This window comes from Spermophilus citellus, assembly GCF_964194105.1.
Source record: "Spermophilus citellus genome assembly, chromosome: 8".
Taxonomy (NCBI): Eukaryota; Metazoa; Chordata; class Mammalia; order Rodentia; family Sciuridae; genus Spermophilus; species Spermophilus citellus.
The window spans coordinates 128,983,958-129,002,850 of record NC_138189.1 but is presented as its reverse complement, the minus strand read 5'-3'; the positions used below and the strand labels follow the sequence as shown (position 1 = coordinate 129,002,850).

The 18,893-nt window shown below is 44.3% G+C and overlaps 1 protein-coding gene across 2 annotated transcripts in view; it reads left to right on the top strand.

The window, feature by feature from the left end:
• The window catches only part of FHIP1A (FHF complex subunit HOOK interacting protein 1A), a 230,493-nt gene that overhangs the window by 164,133 nt on the left and 47,467 nt on the right, over nucleotides 1–18,893 (top strand). For both annotated transcript variants that reach the window (XM_081304753.1, XM_081304754.1), the window contains exons 5-6: nucleotides 15–173; nucleotides 2,093–2,179. In XM_081304753.1, the coding sequence (XP_081160879.1) occupies nucleotides 15–173; nucleotides 2,093–2,179 (246 nt within the window). The remainder of the gene's footprint in view (nucleotides 1–14; nucleotides 174–2,092; nucleotides 2,180–18,893) is intronic.

Genomic DNA, 18,893 nt, shown 5'->3' with positions numbered 1-18,893 from the left:
ATTTCTGCACACAGGTGCTCGCCACCGGGCTCAGCGGGCTCTACTCTTCCCTGCCCACCAAGCTGGAGGAGAAGGGCGAGGAATGGCACTGCCTACTGAAGGACGACTGGCTCCTGCTGCCGCCCCTCGTGCAGTTCATGAACTCGCTGGAGTTCTGCAACGCCGTCATCCAGGTGCGTCCCTTTGCTGGGGTCCCTTCTAATCTTAATCACGTTCATGGAAATATGGGTGCTCTACTTCAAGCCCACCAAATGCTCTGGAATGAGCAAAAGTGTTTGTTTTGTAGGATTCTGGGAAGTCTCAATTGAGAAAAAAATGAGTAGATTATATCCTCTATAGATTGGGTTAATTCTGTTTTGATTATCCACATCTACTTACCCATCAAAATAAGTTCAGTGTCTGACTCATTAAATAGGTATTTTTAGGCTTTTAAGTATTCCAAATTATAACACTTTTACTTCAAGGTCTTCTTGGGAGTCTACAAAGGAAAACACTTTATTTTGCTTAATGGTGCATACCACATAAAGAATATTGTTATCCCAATTGAATTTAGAAGAAGTTAACCATCTTCTTAGCAACACAAATTAAATTTGCTTTGAAATTGGTCTGCTTAGGGGAAAAAACCAGCCACTGAACTCTTGTATATTTGGCTTCTTGATTAGATTTTTACCTTCAGATTCCTTGTTACTGTTTTCAATAAAAATCAGATTTTATATATATTTAAGGACGTAGTAGATTTTCATAAAAATATTTTACTTTTATACAGCATAAATATTACCTTAATATTGGATTTATTATGAAATTGGTTTTTTTTATGGTGATTGGAGGGTGAAAAATGTTAAGTTTATCTGTTTATTTACCAAATAAAGAAATAGCTTCTGGAAGAAAATGCAAGTAAATTACTTTAGTTCCATTTTGTTTTTATTGTTAAGTCAAAGGAGGTTTTATTTATATGTAAGACAAATGGATCACATCTTCAATTATTTTTTAATAGTATAGCCTATCAAGATTTTCTTGCAGAAGTGTCTGGAAATAAAAATTCCTCTCCAAATGTGGGGGAGGGGAGACACACAGGCATTATCAGTAATTTAAATATCTAGCCTTACTTATCTAGAATTGCTTTTCAGTTTTTATTTTTCCTTCCTTCCTTCCTTAGAAGTAAAACTAGTGGGCAGTATATTTTGAAATTAGTATATTTTGAAATTGAAGCCCTAAGTACGTGTGTGTGTGTCTGTTTTCTTTCTTTCTTTTTCTTCTTCTTTTTTTTGTTGGTGTGGTACCCAGGGCCTTGATCCTGCTGATAAGCACAAACTGAGCTGAATCCCCAGCCTGCCATATGCTTTTAAGAATTTTTGTTTGGGGATTCAACTGGAAAGGTTACTTCTCGTAGATACTGGTAAAGTATCATGCTGGGTATATTTTGACAGTCAAATATGGGAAGTGTTAGTACTTCCAGTGTTTTCTGGTTTTGAACGTTGTCTATATTTTAATGAAAATTTTTTTTAATTTAAAAAAATTCATTTATTTTTATTGATGTTGAAGATTGAACCCAGTGCCTCATACAAACTAGGCAAGCACTCTACCACTGAGCTACAACTGCAGCCCCTGAAAATATTTTCCAAATCCCTTTCTCTTTAACATAAATGACTCTCAGAAAATGTATTTCAGAATGAGAAAATTCTTTCTGCTAGCAAAATAAGTATATTTAATTATCTGTTTGACAGTTATGTCTTTTTAAGTTAGTTACAAGTTAAGATGGGCTCTATAGGAAGTTAAGGGGTAAAATTCATACTTACCAGTTTATTAATTTTAATTTATGAATCCTTATATATATTCAGTCTTTTGTCCCCCTCCATAGACTCTTTAAAATTACCGTTGTTTTTTAAATTTGAAAATCCAGCTTTAGCTAAGCTGTTTATACTAGGTTAAACCATTTGAAAAAAAAAATCACATAGCAATTCTGAATTATTCTTTATATACTGTATAAATGACCCAAATTTGGATTTCCTTTTTGCATTGAGCATGTATACAGAAATGTTTGATTTTAAGACCTAAAGATTGAACTTTCTCTGCCTGCCTGTTTGTGTCCCAGGTGGCTCACCCCTTGATTCGCAATCAGCTTGTCAGTTACATTTACAACGGATTCCTGGTGCCTGTCTTGGCCCCTGCTCTCCACAAGGTCGGTGACTGGCTAATGAAATCTTCTGTCTGTTTATAGTAAACTGATGGGCACCGAGGAGGGTAGACGCAGTGTAACTGACTCCGCGGTGGCTTGAACCCCATTTGCCTTCTCATTGTGTCTGTACTTCTCAGTAATATCAAGCACAGGTCTTAAAAATAGCCCGTGTTTGGAGTAGTGGAATCCAGCCTGGTGGATGTCAAGTAAGGTCGTCAGTCTAGAGGAGCATTGGCAGGTGGCCCCTGGATCTTGTGCCTATTCAGTTTGTGGGTGGAGGCTGCTTGGACCCTGTTAAGCTGTCCACTGAGGACGAGTGTGTCACAGTGGATATGAGTTGCCTAGAGAGGGGCAGTGTAGCCCGAGTGTCGTGAATTTGCCGTCTCCTTAATAGAACATGATTTTCTATTATAACAATTTTGTGACAGCAAAAATTAAAGTGAAGCCAAGTTAAGGTCCCATCAAAGGTTGGCTGTCTCATTAGCACAGCTCTGAATTCCTTATGACTCTCATTTTACATAATAAATCAACTGATATCTTTTCCATTGTGAGCTGTTATGAGACACTCGGGGACCTAGAATTCTAATTTTTTTTTCTTTGCCAAGTGAAGAGCCTTGTGTCATATTTAGTTCATGGGATTTTTGTCAGGTTTCTGGAATTACCACTGCTGGTAGGAAGAGAAACCAGAAGCAACTTGTATATTGTTTTGATGAAATGCTCACCTTTCTCCCTGCTGGAGTTCCATGCTATGGGCTCTTATTTTACAGAAGCCAAGAATACCTGACTGCAGCGGCTCTGCAGCCTTATTTTACATGCCAAGGGGTTTCTGACGTAGAGCACTGGTCTTGATGGAAGATGTTTCTCTCTTATCAAGTGCAGGGCCTTTTGAGCCTCAGAGCCATGTTTTCCAAAATAAATAGAGTACTTGATCTGACTAGGATTTTTGTGTTGCTTCTAGGTTCAAGAGGTAATCTTGGATATGGTTTAAATATCAAAACATTGGGCTGGGGATGTGGCTCAAGCGGTAGCGCACTCACCTGGCATGCATGCGGCCCGGGTTCGATCCTCAGCACCACATACCAACAAAGATGTTGTGTCCGCCGAGAACTAAAAAATAAATATTAAAAAATTCTCTCTCTCTTAAATAAATAAATAAAGTACCTTCAAACTCTCAAAAAAAATAAATAAATATCAAAACACTGAAATTTTTAGTTGTTTATGGACACAAAGGGACCAAGTCTGTGAAATTGGATGTGTCTTAGAAAATAAAGCAATATCTTTGGAAAATACAAACCTGGCATTTGTTTTGAGGCTGTCTTTCTGTTAGTCTGTATGTGGTTGTTTGGGGGATGGGAGAGTGTATGACACTGAGGGTCTCTGAGCCCCTGTGTGGAGGAACTTCCCAGGTCAGAGGAATATAACAGTGCTATTGTAATTCTTTGCAGTAATTATTCATAGGCCTCCTCACACAATTGGACTTTCTTCCTCATTTATTCCTGTCCTTTTCCTCATTGACCTGTTGACAAAATAATTACTATAATAGTGACAATTATTATAATTACTATTTGCTCAGGACAATTCATGTTATTATAATTAGCATATTTTAATGTTACAAATAATGACAACTCTTTTTAATGCATTAGTGGAGTTCCATGAAATGTTTTGATAGATGTGTACATTGCATAATGTTTACATCAGGTTAAACATCTTCCTCAGACATCTTCTCATTTCTTTCTTTTAAAAAATTTTTTTTTCATTGTTGATAGGTCTTTATTTATTTATACTCGGTGCTGAGAATCGAACCCAGTGCCTCACACATGCTAGGCAAGCGCACTACCGCTGAGCCACAATGCAGCCCTCATTTATCATTTCTTTACAGTGAAAACTTTCAAAATCCTTTCTGCTAGCTTTTTGAAATGTACAGTTCATTATTGTTATCTGTGTCCACCGTACCTTTCGGTGGCACACCAGGACTTCTTGCTCTTAGCTAATTATAACTCAGTATAGTGACAGTTCCTCATCCACAGCCGAGGATGAGCTCCGCCCCACAGCGCCTTGGTGAGGATCTTGCTGGCCACACCCCACTGCCCTTCTCCCTCACAGCACCAGGCACAGGTGAATCCCCTCGTTAACTATGCTTCTGCCCACACAGGGACATGCATGCTTTCTGGGGGCAGGGTTCCCATGAGTGCTGTTCACTGGGTAGCCTAGGGTTGAAAAAACAATACATAAGTGAGATCTTTCTTCAAGTGCCAACAGAGTGCTGGCCCTCGGTACCTTCCTGGACAGTGCTTTGTAGAAGACTAATAGCTAACTCACATTTTACATAGCTCTTTATATATTATCTGTTATTATTCTCAATTATGCCCATAATTAAAATAATGAATATTTTAAAACTATGGAGCTATACATGTTGTGGGGAAAAAAAACCCACCTAGAGCCAATAAAGACTATAGAAAATGAATGAAATTGTATTGGATTTGAATTTGCAGCTCCCTAATTAAGATTCTTCAACTTTTATCCACGGCAGACAATTTCTCCCAGGGTTGTTTAAGCACCTAGGGAGAACAAAGACTGAGTTTTACCCTCCTCAATTAATTTTTCTTCCTGTTCTCCATCATTTTGTTTGTGTTTTTGTCATTTAGAATTAAAAAGGCTGGGAAGGCAGTGGGCTGGGGAAGGCTCACCACCTTTCATGAGTGGCAGGATGGGGAGAGGAGCAACCGCCCAGAACCGGGCGGCTCTTGGGGGGTCCCCAGTGGGAGCAGCTGTAGCCTATTTCCTGCATCAGCTCCTTGGACAGGGGAAGGGACGCCTACAGTTTGGGCTCAGGTCTCCCGTAGGGGCTCTGGTCCACTGCCCTGACACCTTAGTTAGGTGTCTAAGTAAATCTTTGTGCACTCAGTCCCTAATTTATACTTGACATGTTAGTTACCTGCCATCAGCCTGGGCAGCTGACAGAGGCGAACTCAGTCTGTCTCCTAAATAATGTAAATAAGTTCACATTTAAAAATGTCCCCACATCGCCATCGGTACCCACACACAGCATCCCCACAGCATCTCTTTAAACTAGAGACAAGTCACTACGAAACGTCGCGGTGGCAGAAGGTGCGGAGCGGGGTGCTCCCGAGTGAAGGTTGGTCCTCTCTCCTTTCCCTCTCTGTGTTTGTGCTGCAGGCCGTCTCGTCTCCGCAGTCTGTTCTTTTTTTTTTTTTTTTAAGAGAATTGTAATATTTATTTATTTTTTTAGTTCTCGGCGGACACAACATCTTTGTTTGTATGTGGTGCTGAGGATCGAACCCGGGCCGCACACGCTTACCAGGCGAGCGTGCTACCGCTTGAGCCACATCCCCAGCCCAGGCTGTTCTTTTTTTAATATTTATTTTTTAGTTTTCGGCGGACACAACATCTTTATTTATTTTTATTTTTTTGTATGTGGTGCTGAGGATCGAACCCAGTGCGGCGCGCATGCCAGGCAAGCGTGCTACCGCTTGAGCCACATCCCCAGCCCCATACTGCAGGCTGTTCTGTTCGTGCTTTTCCTCATCCAACACTGTGGGTGGCCATTTATTCTGCTGTGTTAACACAAAGGTGGACCTGGTTTTCTGTTTGTTTGTTTTCTGTTTTGTTTTAAAGGGCTGCATAGTTTTCTGAAATGTGGACTTAAGGGTTCACAATTCCTCATCTACAACCTGAACTTAAATGGAATGTTTTCTTCTAATTCATTTGGCATACAATCTAACCTTTATTGAACTCAGTTATTGTCCAGCTCTACCTGAACCATCTCAAGACTCTTTACTTTCATCCACTTGCATTAATACACATATACATACACACACATATTTTTGGTACCAGGGATTAAACTCAGGGGCACTCGACCACTGAGCCACATCCCCAGCCTTATTTTGTATTTTATTTAGAGACAGGGTCTCACCGAGTTGCTTAGCACCTTGTTTTTACTGAGGCTGACTTTGAACTCGAGATCCTCCTGCCTGAGCCATCCTAGCCATTGGGATTATGGGCATGCGCCACTGTGCCTCGCTAACACTTATATATTTTGTGGAAGAAATGTCACTATTTCTTTATATTCCAAGATCTCCTGGGGATGTTATATCAAATGTGGCAGATGCATTTATTTCTAAAAGTTTTGAATTTCAAAATATACATCGTCTCCAGGGTTTTGGAAAAGGATTGGAAGACTATTCTGGACATTTGGAAAAGGGGGAATTTTTCAGATAGGTTGAAGTTATACTTTGTAAAAGTCACAGGAAGAAAACAATGTTGAATTATTACAGGCAATAAGGAATTAGGCTCAGCCATAGATAGGGGTATCACATTCTGCAAAACTGGTTACTTTTTACTTCAGATTAATGGGATGGACTTTATTCAATAAGAGCCACTTTTCTTGTGTCAGTGTTTAGTTTGTCAAAGCTAATATTTTGAAGCTGAATGTGCACTGGCATTAGCCTGGGTTCTCAGAGAAGCAGACAGGATGAAGTGCACTAGGATTTTATTTCAGATGTGAGAGGAAACGGGAGTGGAGAAGGGGAGGGCTGGGAGAAGCCGGCCTGGAACTCCGTTTGACTCCAAGTTAAGGAGCCAGTGAGAGGAGGTGGGCTGGAAGGGCCCAGCTGTGTCAGAGGAGGCCCGGCCAGCCAGCTGGGAATGGGCTGCCTTGTTCACTGGCTGGGAGCAGTGGGCAGAGGGTGGCCTTGGAGCACACACGGGGCTGATCCCAGGTGGTCAGCAGTGCTCCCTATGGGTGGAGGTTCGAGAGGGGTTTCCTGATTGTAGACGTGAAAAATATGGGCATGTAAATGTAAGTTTATAGACCTCCTTCCTGGTGTGCAGAATATTCAGGAGGCCACGTGGACCCCTAATGGTCATTCGGTCAGTATTAACAAAGGAGCTTCTCATGTCAGTTAGGATGATTATAACAAGGTCAAATCTTAGGTGCTGAAGTCACAGACGTTTTTTTCTTGTTTTCATCTTGGGTGTGAGACGAAGAACTTGTGGATAGCTTCTCTTCACGTGATCCTCCCACGGGGATCCGGGTTGATAAAAACCTTATCATCTGGAACTAATATCACCCCCTGAAATGTCAGAGGGGAGAGAGCTTAAGGAATGGCCCAGTGGTTCATGAAGCTTTTGTCTGGGAGTGACTCTTGTCATGTCTGTACACTTTCAGTCATCAGGCTACATCTGACCTCCAGGGGGAGTGCAGTCCTGCCGTTCTCTCAGAATCCTAGAATGTGATTAGCAGCTCTAAGGACTGTCATTTGTATTTTGTCAGAGCCCTGTAGGAACAGGTGGCACTCAATTTGGGTGGTGAGGGGACCTTAATAAGTGGACTGCTTAGTTAGAAGAGAGTGGTGCTTCAGTGATTTATTGCTGTGTAATAAACAGTCCCCAAACTTGGTGACTATAACAGTCATGGACTATTGGTCTATGTCACAATTCTGGTTCAGGATTTCAGTTGGGCGCAGTGGGGAAGCTCGCTTCTGCTCTGTGATGTCTGCAGCCCGAGCAGCTTCAGGCCTGCTGGAGGCCACTCTCCTCTTTCCTTTGTTGTGACTGGGATCTGGTGTGTCCTCCAGAGCTCCTGTGTCAGGTCACGGCAGTGTTCAGAGGTGTGATGGATGGGTCATGAGGGGCTCTGCCCCCATCAGTGGGTTAACTCACTTGTGGATTCATCATTGGATGGACTTTCCAGGAGGTGGTAAGAATTGGAGACAGGTGGGGCGTGGTTGGGGAAGTGGGCCATCGGGGGCATGCTCCCCACTTCCTGGCTGCCAGGAGCTAACAGCTTCCCCCCTCAGCCCTTCTGCCTTGGCATCTCTGCCTTGGAGCCGGCTGACTATGGCTCAATCCTCTGAAACCACGAGCCAAAATGAATCTTTCCTCTCCTCGCTTGTCCTTGTCAGGTTTTTTGGTCACAGCAATGAAACCCTGAGAGTAACAGGCTTCCTCCCAGTATGGCAGCCTTGCGGTTGGTCTTCCCATGTTGAAGTCCAGGGACTCCAAGAGGGAGTGGTAGAAGCTGCCAATCTCCCAAGTCTTGGCTTCGGAACCTGGAACAGATCACTTCTCCCATTTTTTCTTTTTTTTGTTCATAGTAGCACAGAACCTACCCACTTTCCAGGGAGGGGACATAGACCCCACCTCATAATGGTAAGAGTGTTAAAGAATTTGTAACCATCTTCTGGGCAGGTTTACCATGGCTACCACCCCTAGGTCTGAACGTGTATGTAATGAGTCAGAGAAAGGGCCCTTTCCTGTGTGGACAGGGCCACCTGATAGGAGCCTGAACTTCAGTCATAGGTCACCACCAGCCTGAGGCAGCCCTCAGAGAAGGGGTCAGGATTATACGCCCAGCTTTTCTCCCTTCCCTCCTCTGGTCTCCTTTTGGAACCCCTTTGCACTAGCCCAAGTGGAGGTCAGATGGCAAGGGAACCGTGGAAAGAGCTGGCGCACACTGGGGTGCAGAGCAGGGTGGGAAGATGGAGAGTAGATCTAGAGGGACACCTGGACGCAGCTGAGCATCTCAGAGCACTAACGAGCAGGTGTGGCTGGCACCTGTAGGGAGTGCCTGCACTTAGTTCTTCAGTATATTGCAATATAAACCTTCCTAAAAACACATTTTAATATTTACTGTTTGTAGTTTGTAGTTAGTGCCTAATTCTGTGTATTGACCTTTGTCCTCTGGAACCTAAAATCATAGTGATGTCTTAATGTGGCACGTGGAAATGCCTGCTACATACCAGATGTGGAATGCAGTGATAATACACTAAAGCACAGGTAACCAACGTCAGCTCGGGCTGTTATTACGCGAATTCATGCAGAGGCCTGGTGTGTCACAGGACAGCACTAGACTATGAGTCAGAAGATCTGGGTTCTAGTTCTGGCTCTTCTGTTTGCTGCTGTGTGACCTTGTGCAAAATTTTTGACCTCTCTGAGTCTCAGCTGCCCAGTGAAGATACTAATACTCCTCTTTCCTCTGTAGAGGTTGTGAAGATCAAACATGAGCACGTTCTGAAAAATCCTATATTCTGATATGTAAAGGAATCTCCATGGTTGTTCCAGGACCAACCCTGCCGTCTCCTTTGCAGTGAAAGGGTACTATCATTGTTCCGAGGCCATGTCCACGTGCGAAGCACTCCACCAGACTGCCCTGCAACATGGGCTTTTATCTAGTACCCGGGAGACTGACATGTTAAAAAGCAAGGACTAGAATAAGTGCTGCCACAGAGAAAGAGGCCAGGGTGGGTAGGGGGCGTGAGGGGGTAAGAGTAGGGAGGGTGACCGTGTACACAGCCGGAAGGCGAGCAGGCTGGAGGAGGGCTGGTGGGAGGAGGGCTGGGCCGGTGATGCCAGGAGGGGCACATTTGCCCAAAAGTTGCCCAGCAGCGCTGTGGCTTGCAAAGGCCGTAGGGGAATGAAGACCAGGGGAGAGGCTGCTTCAATTCCTGAGGCAAGTGAATACCTGCGTTTATCATGAGCAGTGCAGGGGGCGGCAGGTGGTGAGGGGCTCAGGAACAAAACAAGGCAGCAATTGTGGTATGGGGTCTGGGAGGTGTGGTGGCCAACAGAAGGAAGCAGGGAGGGGGTCAGGAGCCCGAGTCCGTCACTGAGCACTGAGCACTGAGCACTGAGCATGTGTGCCTGACATTAGCCACATATTGACTTTGACCCTGCCTAGCCACTCCTCTGAAACCCTGGAAGGCCCATATCTGGGTTCTCAAGCAAGTGCCAAGGTTCCCTGGGCTTTTCAGCACACCCCCAGGGGCCGGCACGTTCCCAGGTAGTTAGGGAAACACAGTGACATCTGTTGGACACCAGGGAAACTTCTCGCTCAGAATCGCTCGCAGTTTCAGTGTTAAATCGTATCTGTTCCCTTCAATGTAGCCAAGCCTTTGCAGGGAATTCTTGGTGGGTGCGGAACTTAAAAGCTAGTGTCGCAGGAGAATTGCTGTGGAGCTGGGAATGAGGTGTGCAGATTCCAGGTGTGCAGATTCTGGTGTGCAGATTCCAGGTTTGAGTGCATGTCAGGTTTCATTGTTAGGACTTCACTGTTGTCTGGATCTAAATACTTGATCAATGGGGTGCTTGGTGGGTGTTTCTTTGGTATAGGGATTCTGGGAAGAACCTGATACATTGGAGATACCCTGGATTAAGGAGCTTAGTATCCCTGGTCCATGCTGTTTGCTTTTTTGTGCCTCTAGGTCCGGGTTTGACAAACCTCAGTCCATGGGCCACATGTAGCCCGTGGCTTATTTTTCTGTATCCTCAGAATAAAAGGATGGATTTCACATCTATCAGTAGATATGTGGATAAGCAAAATGTGGTAGGCACCTACAGTGGAATTTATTCAGCCTTAAATAGGAAGGAATCTCTGCACCTGGTACAACATTGATGGAACCTTGAGGATGTTGTAGGTGAGATAAACAGAAGGACAAGGACCACATGATTCAAGGTCAGATTCACAGACAGAAAGTAGAAGTGTGTTTACCAAGGGCAGGAGGATGGGGAGAGTGGAGAATTCTTGTTTTATTGGGACAGATTTTCAGTCTGGCAAGAAGAAAAAAGTTCTGGAGTTGATTGCACAACCGTATAAATGTACTTCATACTACTGAGCTGTACACTTAAAAAACGGTCACAGGAGCCAGGCTTGGTGGCGCATGCCTTTAATCCCAGCGGCTCAGAAGGCTTGAGGCAGGAGGATCATGAGTTCAAAGCCAGCATCAGCAAAAGTGAGGTGCTAAGCAACTCAGTGAGACCCTGTCTCTAAGTAGAATACAAAATAGGGCTGGGGATGTGCCCCTGAGTTCAATGCCGGTACCAAAAAAAAAAAAATCTTCAAAACAAACAAACAAAATGAATACACCATAGATACTAGATCTGCAAAGCCTAAAATATTTGCTTTTTGGATCTTGACAGAAAAAGATGGCCAGCCTCTAATGCACAGGGTATCATGGAATTCTGCATATTTTAAGTGATCAGTAAATGTTCAAAGAAGCTACTCTCTAGAAGGATGGAGAGAGCCTATTGAAAGGATCATCACATACTTTTTATTTGAAAGCAGTGATTAGGCTGAAGAGCAGCAGATTAAAAACCAGTGAAATAGCCTGACTGGCAGTTGGAGAATCTGCCGAGGTGGGGGTCCAGGGCTGACCGTGCAGCTGGGGTTGGCAGTGCAGCTGAAGGTGGCTTCAGCGCTTGTCCTGGCTCTAGCAGGGTGAGAAGAGCGCTGCAGGGTGTTTGGATGGGACTGGGTTGTCTAAATGCCCTCTGGGCTTGGTCCTGGTATTCAATCATGCGTCTTGTGAGCTAGGGAAGTCATTAGTCTTGTGGGTTATTTTGGATCCTTCATTTAGAAGTTGTTGGGAAATGAGGACAGAAGTTTGATACTTTCTCTGGTAGATGGAGGCAGAGACCCCAAGGGGACTGTGCTGAAGTAAGAGGTGGGTTGAAGGGGAAATAATTATATGCAGTCCATTTCTGCAGCTCAGAGGCATTAGTGGTGAAAACCATGACCTAAAAAAAAAAAAAAAAAAAAATAAGCCTGCGCCTTTGGCTTTTGCAAAGAGCAGCCGGGTGTGTTTCTATGTTTCATTCAGCAAATAATTCCATACAAGTGTGCTTGGAAAAACAGAAGCAAAAAATCTCCCAGAAAAACCAATTTCCCCACCGTCTCCTGTGTGCTAAATCCAGGCTTGAACAGCGTACCTGGGTAGAATAATTTCAGACATGTCCTTGAAGACCCGTCTTATGTGCATGTAGGCTTCTGTGGTGCCCATTGTTTACAGCCTTGTCTTCCAAACATGCACATACATATTCATGATCTGCATCCTGCAGGCTCAGTAATTCATAGCTTATTGACATCAGCTGATGGATGTAAGTTTTGGGGGGACTTTAGAAAAAAGATGAAAATTTCGAGAGGCTGGGAATAGCCACCTGTGAGTTGTCCCTAGCTTGCTGGTAGTGTGCATGTGGGCAGGGCAGCTGGGACTCCACCAGAGGCTAGTTCAGCTCTCACTGACTGGGCATGTTGTGGACTTTTATGCCTACTGAGAGTCACTACTGAAGATTTTTAAGAGCAATTAAGTACTATCTTCAAATTTTTATTACTGTTATAATAAAATATTAATGGGCTATAATTGGGTGCGGAGTTTGCAGGAGGAGCGCCCTGATCCCTTATGTCAGGGTGAGGAGTGAGCAGAGCAGCCGCTGCTTAACCATATTTTTATTTATGCATTTCAGTAATTCAATTTTTAAAGCCTGTTCTCTACGTTACTGACTGTTATGGTTTGGATGTGAAATGTCCCCCAAAAGCTCACATGTGAGTCAATGCAAGAAGGTTCCAAGGAAAAATGATTGGGTTGTAAGAGTCTTAATGCAATCTGTGATTTAATCCCCTGATAGGGATGAACTGAGTGGTAACTGAAGTGGTGGGGTGTGGCTGGAGGAGGTGGGAATTGGGGTGTGGCTTTGGGTATAAGTGGAGCCTCTCTCTGCTTTCTGATCATGATGTGAGCTGCTTCCCTCTGCCACACTCTTCTGCCATGATGTTCAGCCTCACCTTGAACCCCAAGGAATGGAGTTGGCCTTCTATGGACTGAGACCTCTGAAACCCTGAGCCCTCAAATAAACTTTTCCTCCTCTACAGTTGTGCTGGTCAGGCCCTTTAGTCACAGCAGCAAAAAAGCTGACTAAAACACTGACCCATAGTTTTTAATCACTGAAGACTCCTGAATCATGTTGTCTTGTATTATTTTTTGCTAAGTACTGTTTCTGTAATAATGTTGAATTGTATTTGTTTACATGGAACTTTGTCTGTTTTTAGCCATGCCTGTAGTCAGTCAGTTACTTAAAAAGTTTCTGTCCTCCAGTGTGCAGAAAGGTGCCCCCATGCTCACACCGGTGCTGGATCACTGGCCTGGTGCACCGTGCAGGTGGTCTCAGTGGTGTCCTGGGGCAGTGAGATCTGTCTTATAAGTTGCTGCTGTCCTCTCTACAGTGTCTGGCTGGCTTCGGGACAGGCAGGCATTCCCTTTAGGGCCTTCTAGCAGATTGGGAAGCTGAGCTAGTTGTTGGTGCTTGGGCTCGGCAGGAAAGCCCAGGGTGCCTGGCCATCCCTCCTGTATTGTGTTGTGCTTCATGTCCAATGCTGGGGTCCTGCTGTGACTGAGGAGCCATCATTAAGGAGCCTGGCCCAGCTTGCAGTGGGAGTGGTGGAGTCCAAACCATTGTTCTGTCTCCTCAGTGACCCTGGACTTAGACAAGCAGAGTCCCCTGGAAGCAGGGCGGCCAGATGTAAAGATCACTGTAGTTGGTCAGTAATTGCAGTTGAATGATGTAATTAAGAGGCCCAGGCCTGTTGTGGGCCCGCAGCTATGTAACATGGAGCGGCAGTAGCACTATGAAACCCAGACCCAAGAAATCATATTAAGCAGGCCAGCTCTAGACATACTAAATTAATAATTGCTCCGTCCAGTGAGAGCGAGCTATTAAACAGAACTAGAAGATTTTAGCGACAAGTGTGAGAGGGTTTGACTTGGAAATACTTGATTTATTAATTGGAAACTTGAAGTGTGTGTCATATACTGCTTTCATTTGGTGCATTATGTTGAATTAATACAGTTTTGAGAAGCCATCCAGCTTATATTACAGAGCTATTGCAGATTTTGGACTGTTTTTGTTTTATTGTTGGAAAACTTGTAGTTTCAGATGACTAAATAGCTCTTTCATTGATCTGTAATTAATAAAATTTGGCTTATTGCCAAGAGGAAATAGAGAACTGTAGATATGAAGATACTAGGAGAAATAATTGAGAAGCATAGACGTGGTACAACCCACTGTTTGAATCTTTTCCTAGGCTAACCCCTCCTCCCGCTCCCTTTCTGTAGGCTCCCTTCTCCAGCTGCCTTGGCCTGTTGGCTCTGGTCTGAGTGCACCTCAGCCCACTGGTTGAAGGCCTGTGCTTATGCCTTCCCTCCACTTGAGACACTCTCCCCTTTCCCTGGGCATCCAAATCTTCCTCACCCTCCAGTGCACAGACCTCAGGCCACCTCCTTCCGGAACTCTGTCCTGGTCAGTCCAGGCAGAGGCAATCCCTGAGCACTTCTCTGGAGTTTGTTTGGTACCACTCAGGCGGCACTGGAAGGCTGCCTCCCATGGACCTATGGCTGACCTCTCCCACCGGGCGGAATGCACCTTGAGAGCAGGGCCTGCACCTGCTGGTTTACTCGCCCATTCACTGAATGAACATTACTGCAGCACACCTAGCGCGTTGCCGTGAATGTGCTAGGTGCTATGATGGCTATTGAATAAAGTAAACATATGTGTGAGTGTAGACATGGTGACGAGGGAACGGGGGGTGTGGCACGATGGCTGGAGTGGGAGAAGAGTGAAGTGAGGGGAGCGTGTTGAGGACTGGCTGCAGATGAGAGGAGGCTGTGCTGAAAGGGAGACAACTCCTAACTGCTGTGAAAGTCCACAGGGAGCCAGACTTAAAACACATACTGCTGGAAAAAGTACCAAGGAAGATTAGATATTTTATAGAAAGAAGCAGAGAGAAAATGAACAAAAAACATTCCCGAAGAATCAGTGATAACTCTAAGAATCCTGTTTGAAGTGGGCTCTCCATTTGCAGAAATAAAATTATATGAGGTGGTTAAACTTTACTGTTTCTGGAGTGAGTTGCCTATGAAATATTGAGTTAAAAAATAATAAGTCATTGCCATGGCTGTTTATCCAGATGTCATGCTGTCTGAATAAGCCCCTGTGATCTCCATGCTCATGTTAAGTGCTTCACTGTGACTGTAGGTTGGGCGTCCCTGATCTGAAAATCCAACATGACTGCATTCCCTTGAAGGTTGCCCAAGTGTAGATGTCACTGTCCAGTTTCCTTCTGTAAAGGGTTTTGTTTGAGAATTTAAGAGTTGAGATCTTTGAAATTTCATTAGTTTTCAATTTCATAGAGGAGTTGTGTGTGGGGAAGAGCCTAGGGTCTTCTGCTTATGTCTGTGTCCTTATTGCCTGGTGTGGTATTGGCCCAGGGACAATTACCTAGTAAGCTTTATGTGAACATTTTTCAGTAAATGAATTAATAACATGTTAGTTCATAGAAATTTCACAGACTATGAATTTCATGAAACATATTCTTTGTGTTTAAAATTCTTGCTAAATCTAAATGGAGAGATTAAATTGGAGATAGAAATGTAGTTTGTTATGTTTCATTTGTGAATTTTAATTCTGGACTTAATTTCAGAGATTTTCTAGTCCCAGCTCTTCATTTTATCAGAGAAAGACACCAAGGACCAGAGAGGCTATGAGAAGCTTATGTAGCTGGTGACCGGCTATCTCCAGCCAATCCCAGATCTTGAGGCTTCAATTCCGTCTCTTTCCAGGAGCCCTTTTGAGCTAAATTCTAGATCCATGATTCCTTCCATGGCATAAATTTAACTCCTGAGCTTCCAAAGCAGAATTTAGGGGAAAAAAATCCTCATGCTTTTATTAATTGCACTCTTCAAGATTCTGCCAGAGCAGACGCCCTGCCCATCTCTCAGGGGCTGCTTGGGTGCACCAGCACTAATTTTTAAATGTCCTTCCCTGCTGGTAAGAGTGCTTGGAAAGGAGAGCTTGCACCATCTAGTGGAGCTAACAAGAGGCTCTTGGGTTTAATTTTTTGGTGGCCCTCCTTTAAAAAGAAGAAAGGAGCAATATTTTTTATGTAACGAATCTGCAGATTCTTTTGTGGAAACCCTATGTCATGAGAATGGTGTTGGCAACCCAGAATGAAGGCAGAGTCACTCCATGCCTCACAGTGCAAAAAACAAGGCACAGTATCGACCACGCTGCTTGTTCCCTGGCGGTGGAAGGAAGGTCAGGCAGTGGGTGAATACATTACCTTGTCTCTTCAGCCAGTGCTCGGTGCTTAGATTCTTTTACTCATTAATTCAAAACATCCGTTCTTCCAATTATAGCCTCCCCATCATAGCAGGGAATTAGTCAAATCCTATTATTCCTGGGAGTTCCTCTAGTGCTCATTTGAACAATTAACTTACTCAAGAATGTACAGTATTTTCCTACCCAATTGGATAAATGAAGTTTTTGGAAGTTTCCAAATTATTCCTTTGTTTTCCTTCAATAGAGATATTAAGTCTTTTCACAGGCTCTGGAAAATGTGTCTCATGTTGCAGGTGGTAGGAGACAGTATCTGTCAAGCGGGAGAACTTGATGACTGGGTGGGCAGTGGAGGACCAGGGCTCTCAGTTCTGATTGGCTCTGTGAGCTGAAATGCCCGTCAGCCTCTTGGGTCCAGAGGCTGTTATGTATCACTTGTAGAATTTTAATTCTGAATTTAATTCCAGGGATTGTCTAGTCCTAGCTCCTCATTTTCTTTGAAAAGAGCGTATTTGGTCATTTTTATGTTCACAAAGCACTGCTCAGCCCAAATCAGGTTTTAAGAATGTTTTTGTTACCCTCAGCAGTACCTTAAACAGCACCTGTGTAGTATAGATGTAGTTGGTGGCCCTGTTGACCTCCAGGAGACTTTGTGGTCACAGTTCATGGCCTGTGCATGTCAGAACCTGCAAGGGAAGCCCAACCCTCTCTGGAGGTTTTGATTTAACTAGATCAGAATGGGCCATGAGCATGGGTATTTTTGAATAGCTTCCCGGGTAGTTCTCACATGGAGCCATGCTGGCGAACCACTGTTGTATGGAATCATTAAAAATGTGTCATGAAGTGGATGAGGTTGTGGCTCAGTGGTAGAGCACTTGCCTAGCATGAGTGAGGCGCTGGGTTCCATCCTCAGCACCACATAAAAATAAAAAAATAAAAATGAAGGTATTGTGTCCAACTACAACTAATAAAATATTTAAAAAATGTGTCATGAAGCATTGGATTCCAAATTGAGTTTGGTAGAGTTGTGTGTTTTATGACTTTTAAGTGATGTCAGCATTGGGGACCTGTGTTTGCTCGCCAGCGTTCCCCTGGGGGCCAGGGAGCAGGACCTGCGCTGCCTGTGATTTTCCATCTGTCAGAGGTGCCGCAGGGGTGAGTCCCCATGCAGGACTCAGGTCTGAGGCTGAGAGGGGTTCAGGGCCAGCCAGGAGCAGTGAGGCCTGAGGTTAGTGCTGCAGTCAGTGGCAGCTCAGGGTGTTGTTGTTACAGTGGTCCTCAGGAGAGTACTGGTTCCATGTTACCCTCGTCCCAGTGACAGTAGGAAGGTGGGTGGGGTGCCCAGCAAGTTCTTTGACAGGCTGTTTTCTGGAGTTCAGTTTCTGATCTGTCCCTGGGGGCAGCTCTTTCCAGAAAACGTAGCTGAATTGGTTGAAAAGGGTCGGTGGGTTGGGAGGGAGCAGGGCAAGTCCTCTAAAGCCCTGCAACTGGATGGAGCACCCATGGAAAACTGGGTCTTTACCTACATGGTCCAGATGGTTGATGCATCTTCTCAAAATAGTATGAAGAAGATGACTCTTGGTATCAGGTGGACTTGAGTTGGAATCTGGTCCCTGCCACTTATTTTGTACTTTCAGGGCAACTTTTCAAATCTCCATTTTCTTCTTCCCTTCCTTTCTCTCTCTGTCTCTCGGTCCCCAGCCCCTCCCTCCTTTCCTCCCTCCCTGTCTTTCTTTGGGGATTGAACCTGGGGTGCTTTACCATTGAGTTACATCCTGAGCCCTTTTATTTTTTATTTTGAGACAGGGACAGGGGCTTGCTAGGTTGCTGAGGCTGGCATTAGACTTGCCATCCTCCTGCCTCAGCCTCTGAACTGATGGGATTACGGGTGTGTGCCACCATGCCCGGATCTCCATTTTCTTATGTATGAGAGCCCTAATGTTATGGTTTGACTATGCGGTGTCCCCCAGAAGCTCACTTGGGAGACAGTGTGGCAGTGTTCAGAGATGAAATGATTATGAGAGCTGTGACCTAATTGGTGGATGAATCCATTTGATGGATTAATAACTTGGAAGGACTGCTGTGTTGGGTAGAATTCTTGGCAGGTGGGATATGGCTGGATAAGAAGGTCACTAGGGTCTTGCCCTTGGGGATTGTATCTTCTCCCTGGCTCCGCCCTCTCTCTCTCTCTCTTTGCTCTTGGCTAAAGGGGAGCAGCTTTCCTCTACTGTGATCTTCTGCCATCTTCTGCCATGATGTTTTACCTTGCTTTGGGCCCAAAGTGCTAGAGTTGACCAACCATGGACTGAACCTCTGAAACTGTGAGTTCAAATTACATTTTTCCTCTTGAAGTTGTAATTGTCAGATGTTTTGGCTATAGCAACAAAAAGTTGACTGATATACCTCATAACTACGTTGATAGGCCACAGTGAATTAACTTAGATAATGAGTATAAAGTGCCTAATACAATGGTTGGCACAGAGCCAAGACTTTGAAAGTAGTAGCTACTTTTGAAACTGCCATTAGTAGAAGTAATTAATGATGATGGTCATCAACAACACCTTCCCTCCCTTCCTTTGGAAATGGTAGCTTCATGACCTGTGTGTCCACTTGTCTTTCTGGTGGGGATGGCAGTGGGGTATTGACCGAGCCCAGCTGGGAAAGGCACATTTGGCATTTTCCCTCCATATAGTTAATTTGTTATCATTTGGAGTCTCATCACACCAAGGCTTAAAGCATAGTTACTCTCCTAGAAGAATTAAGTTTAATGATCACTCATCTTGTGTACATCCTGCTCTTACACTCAGAGGGA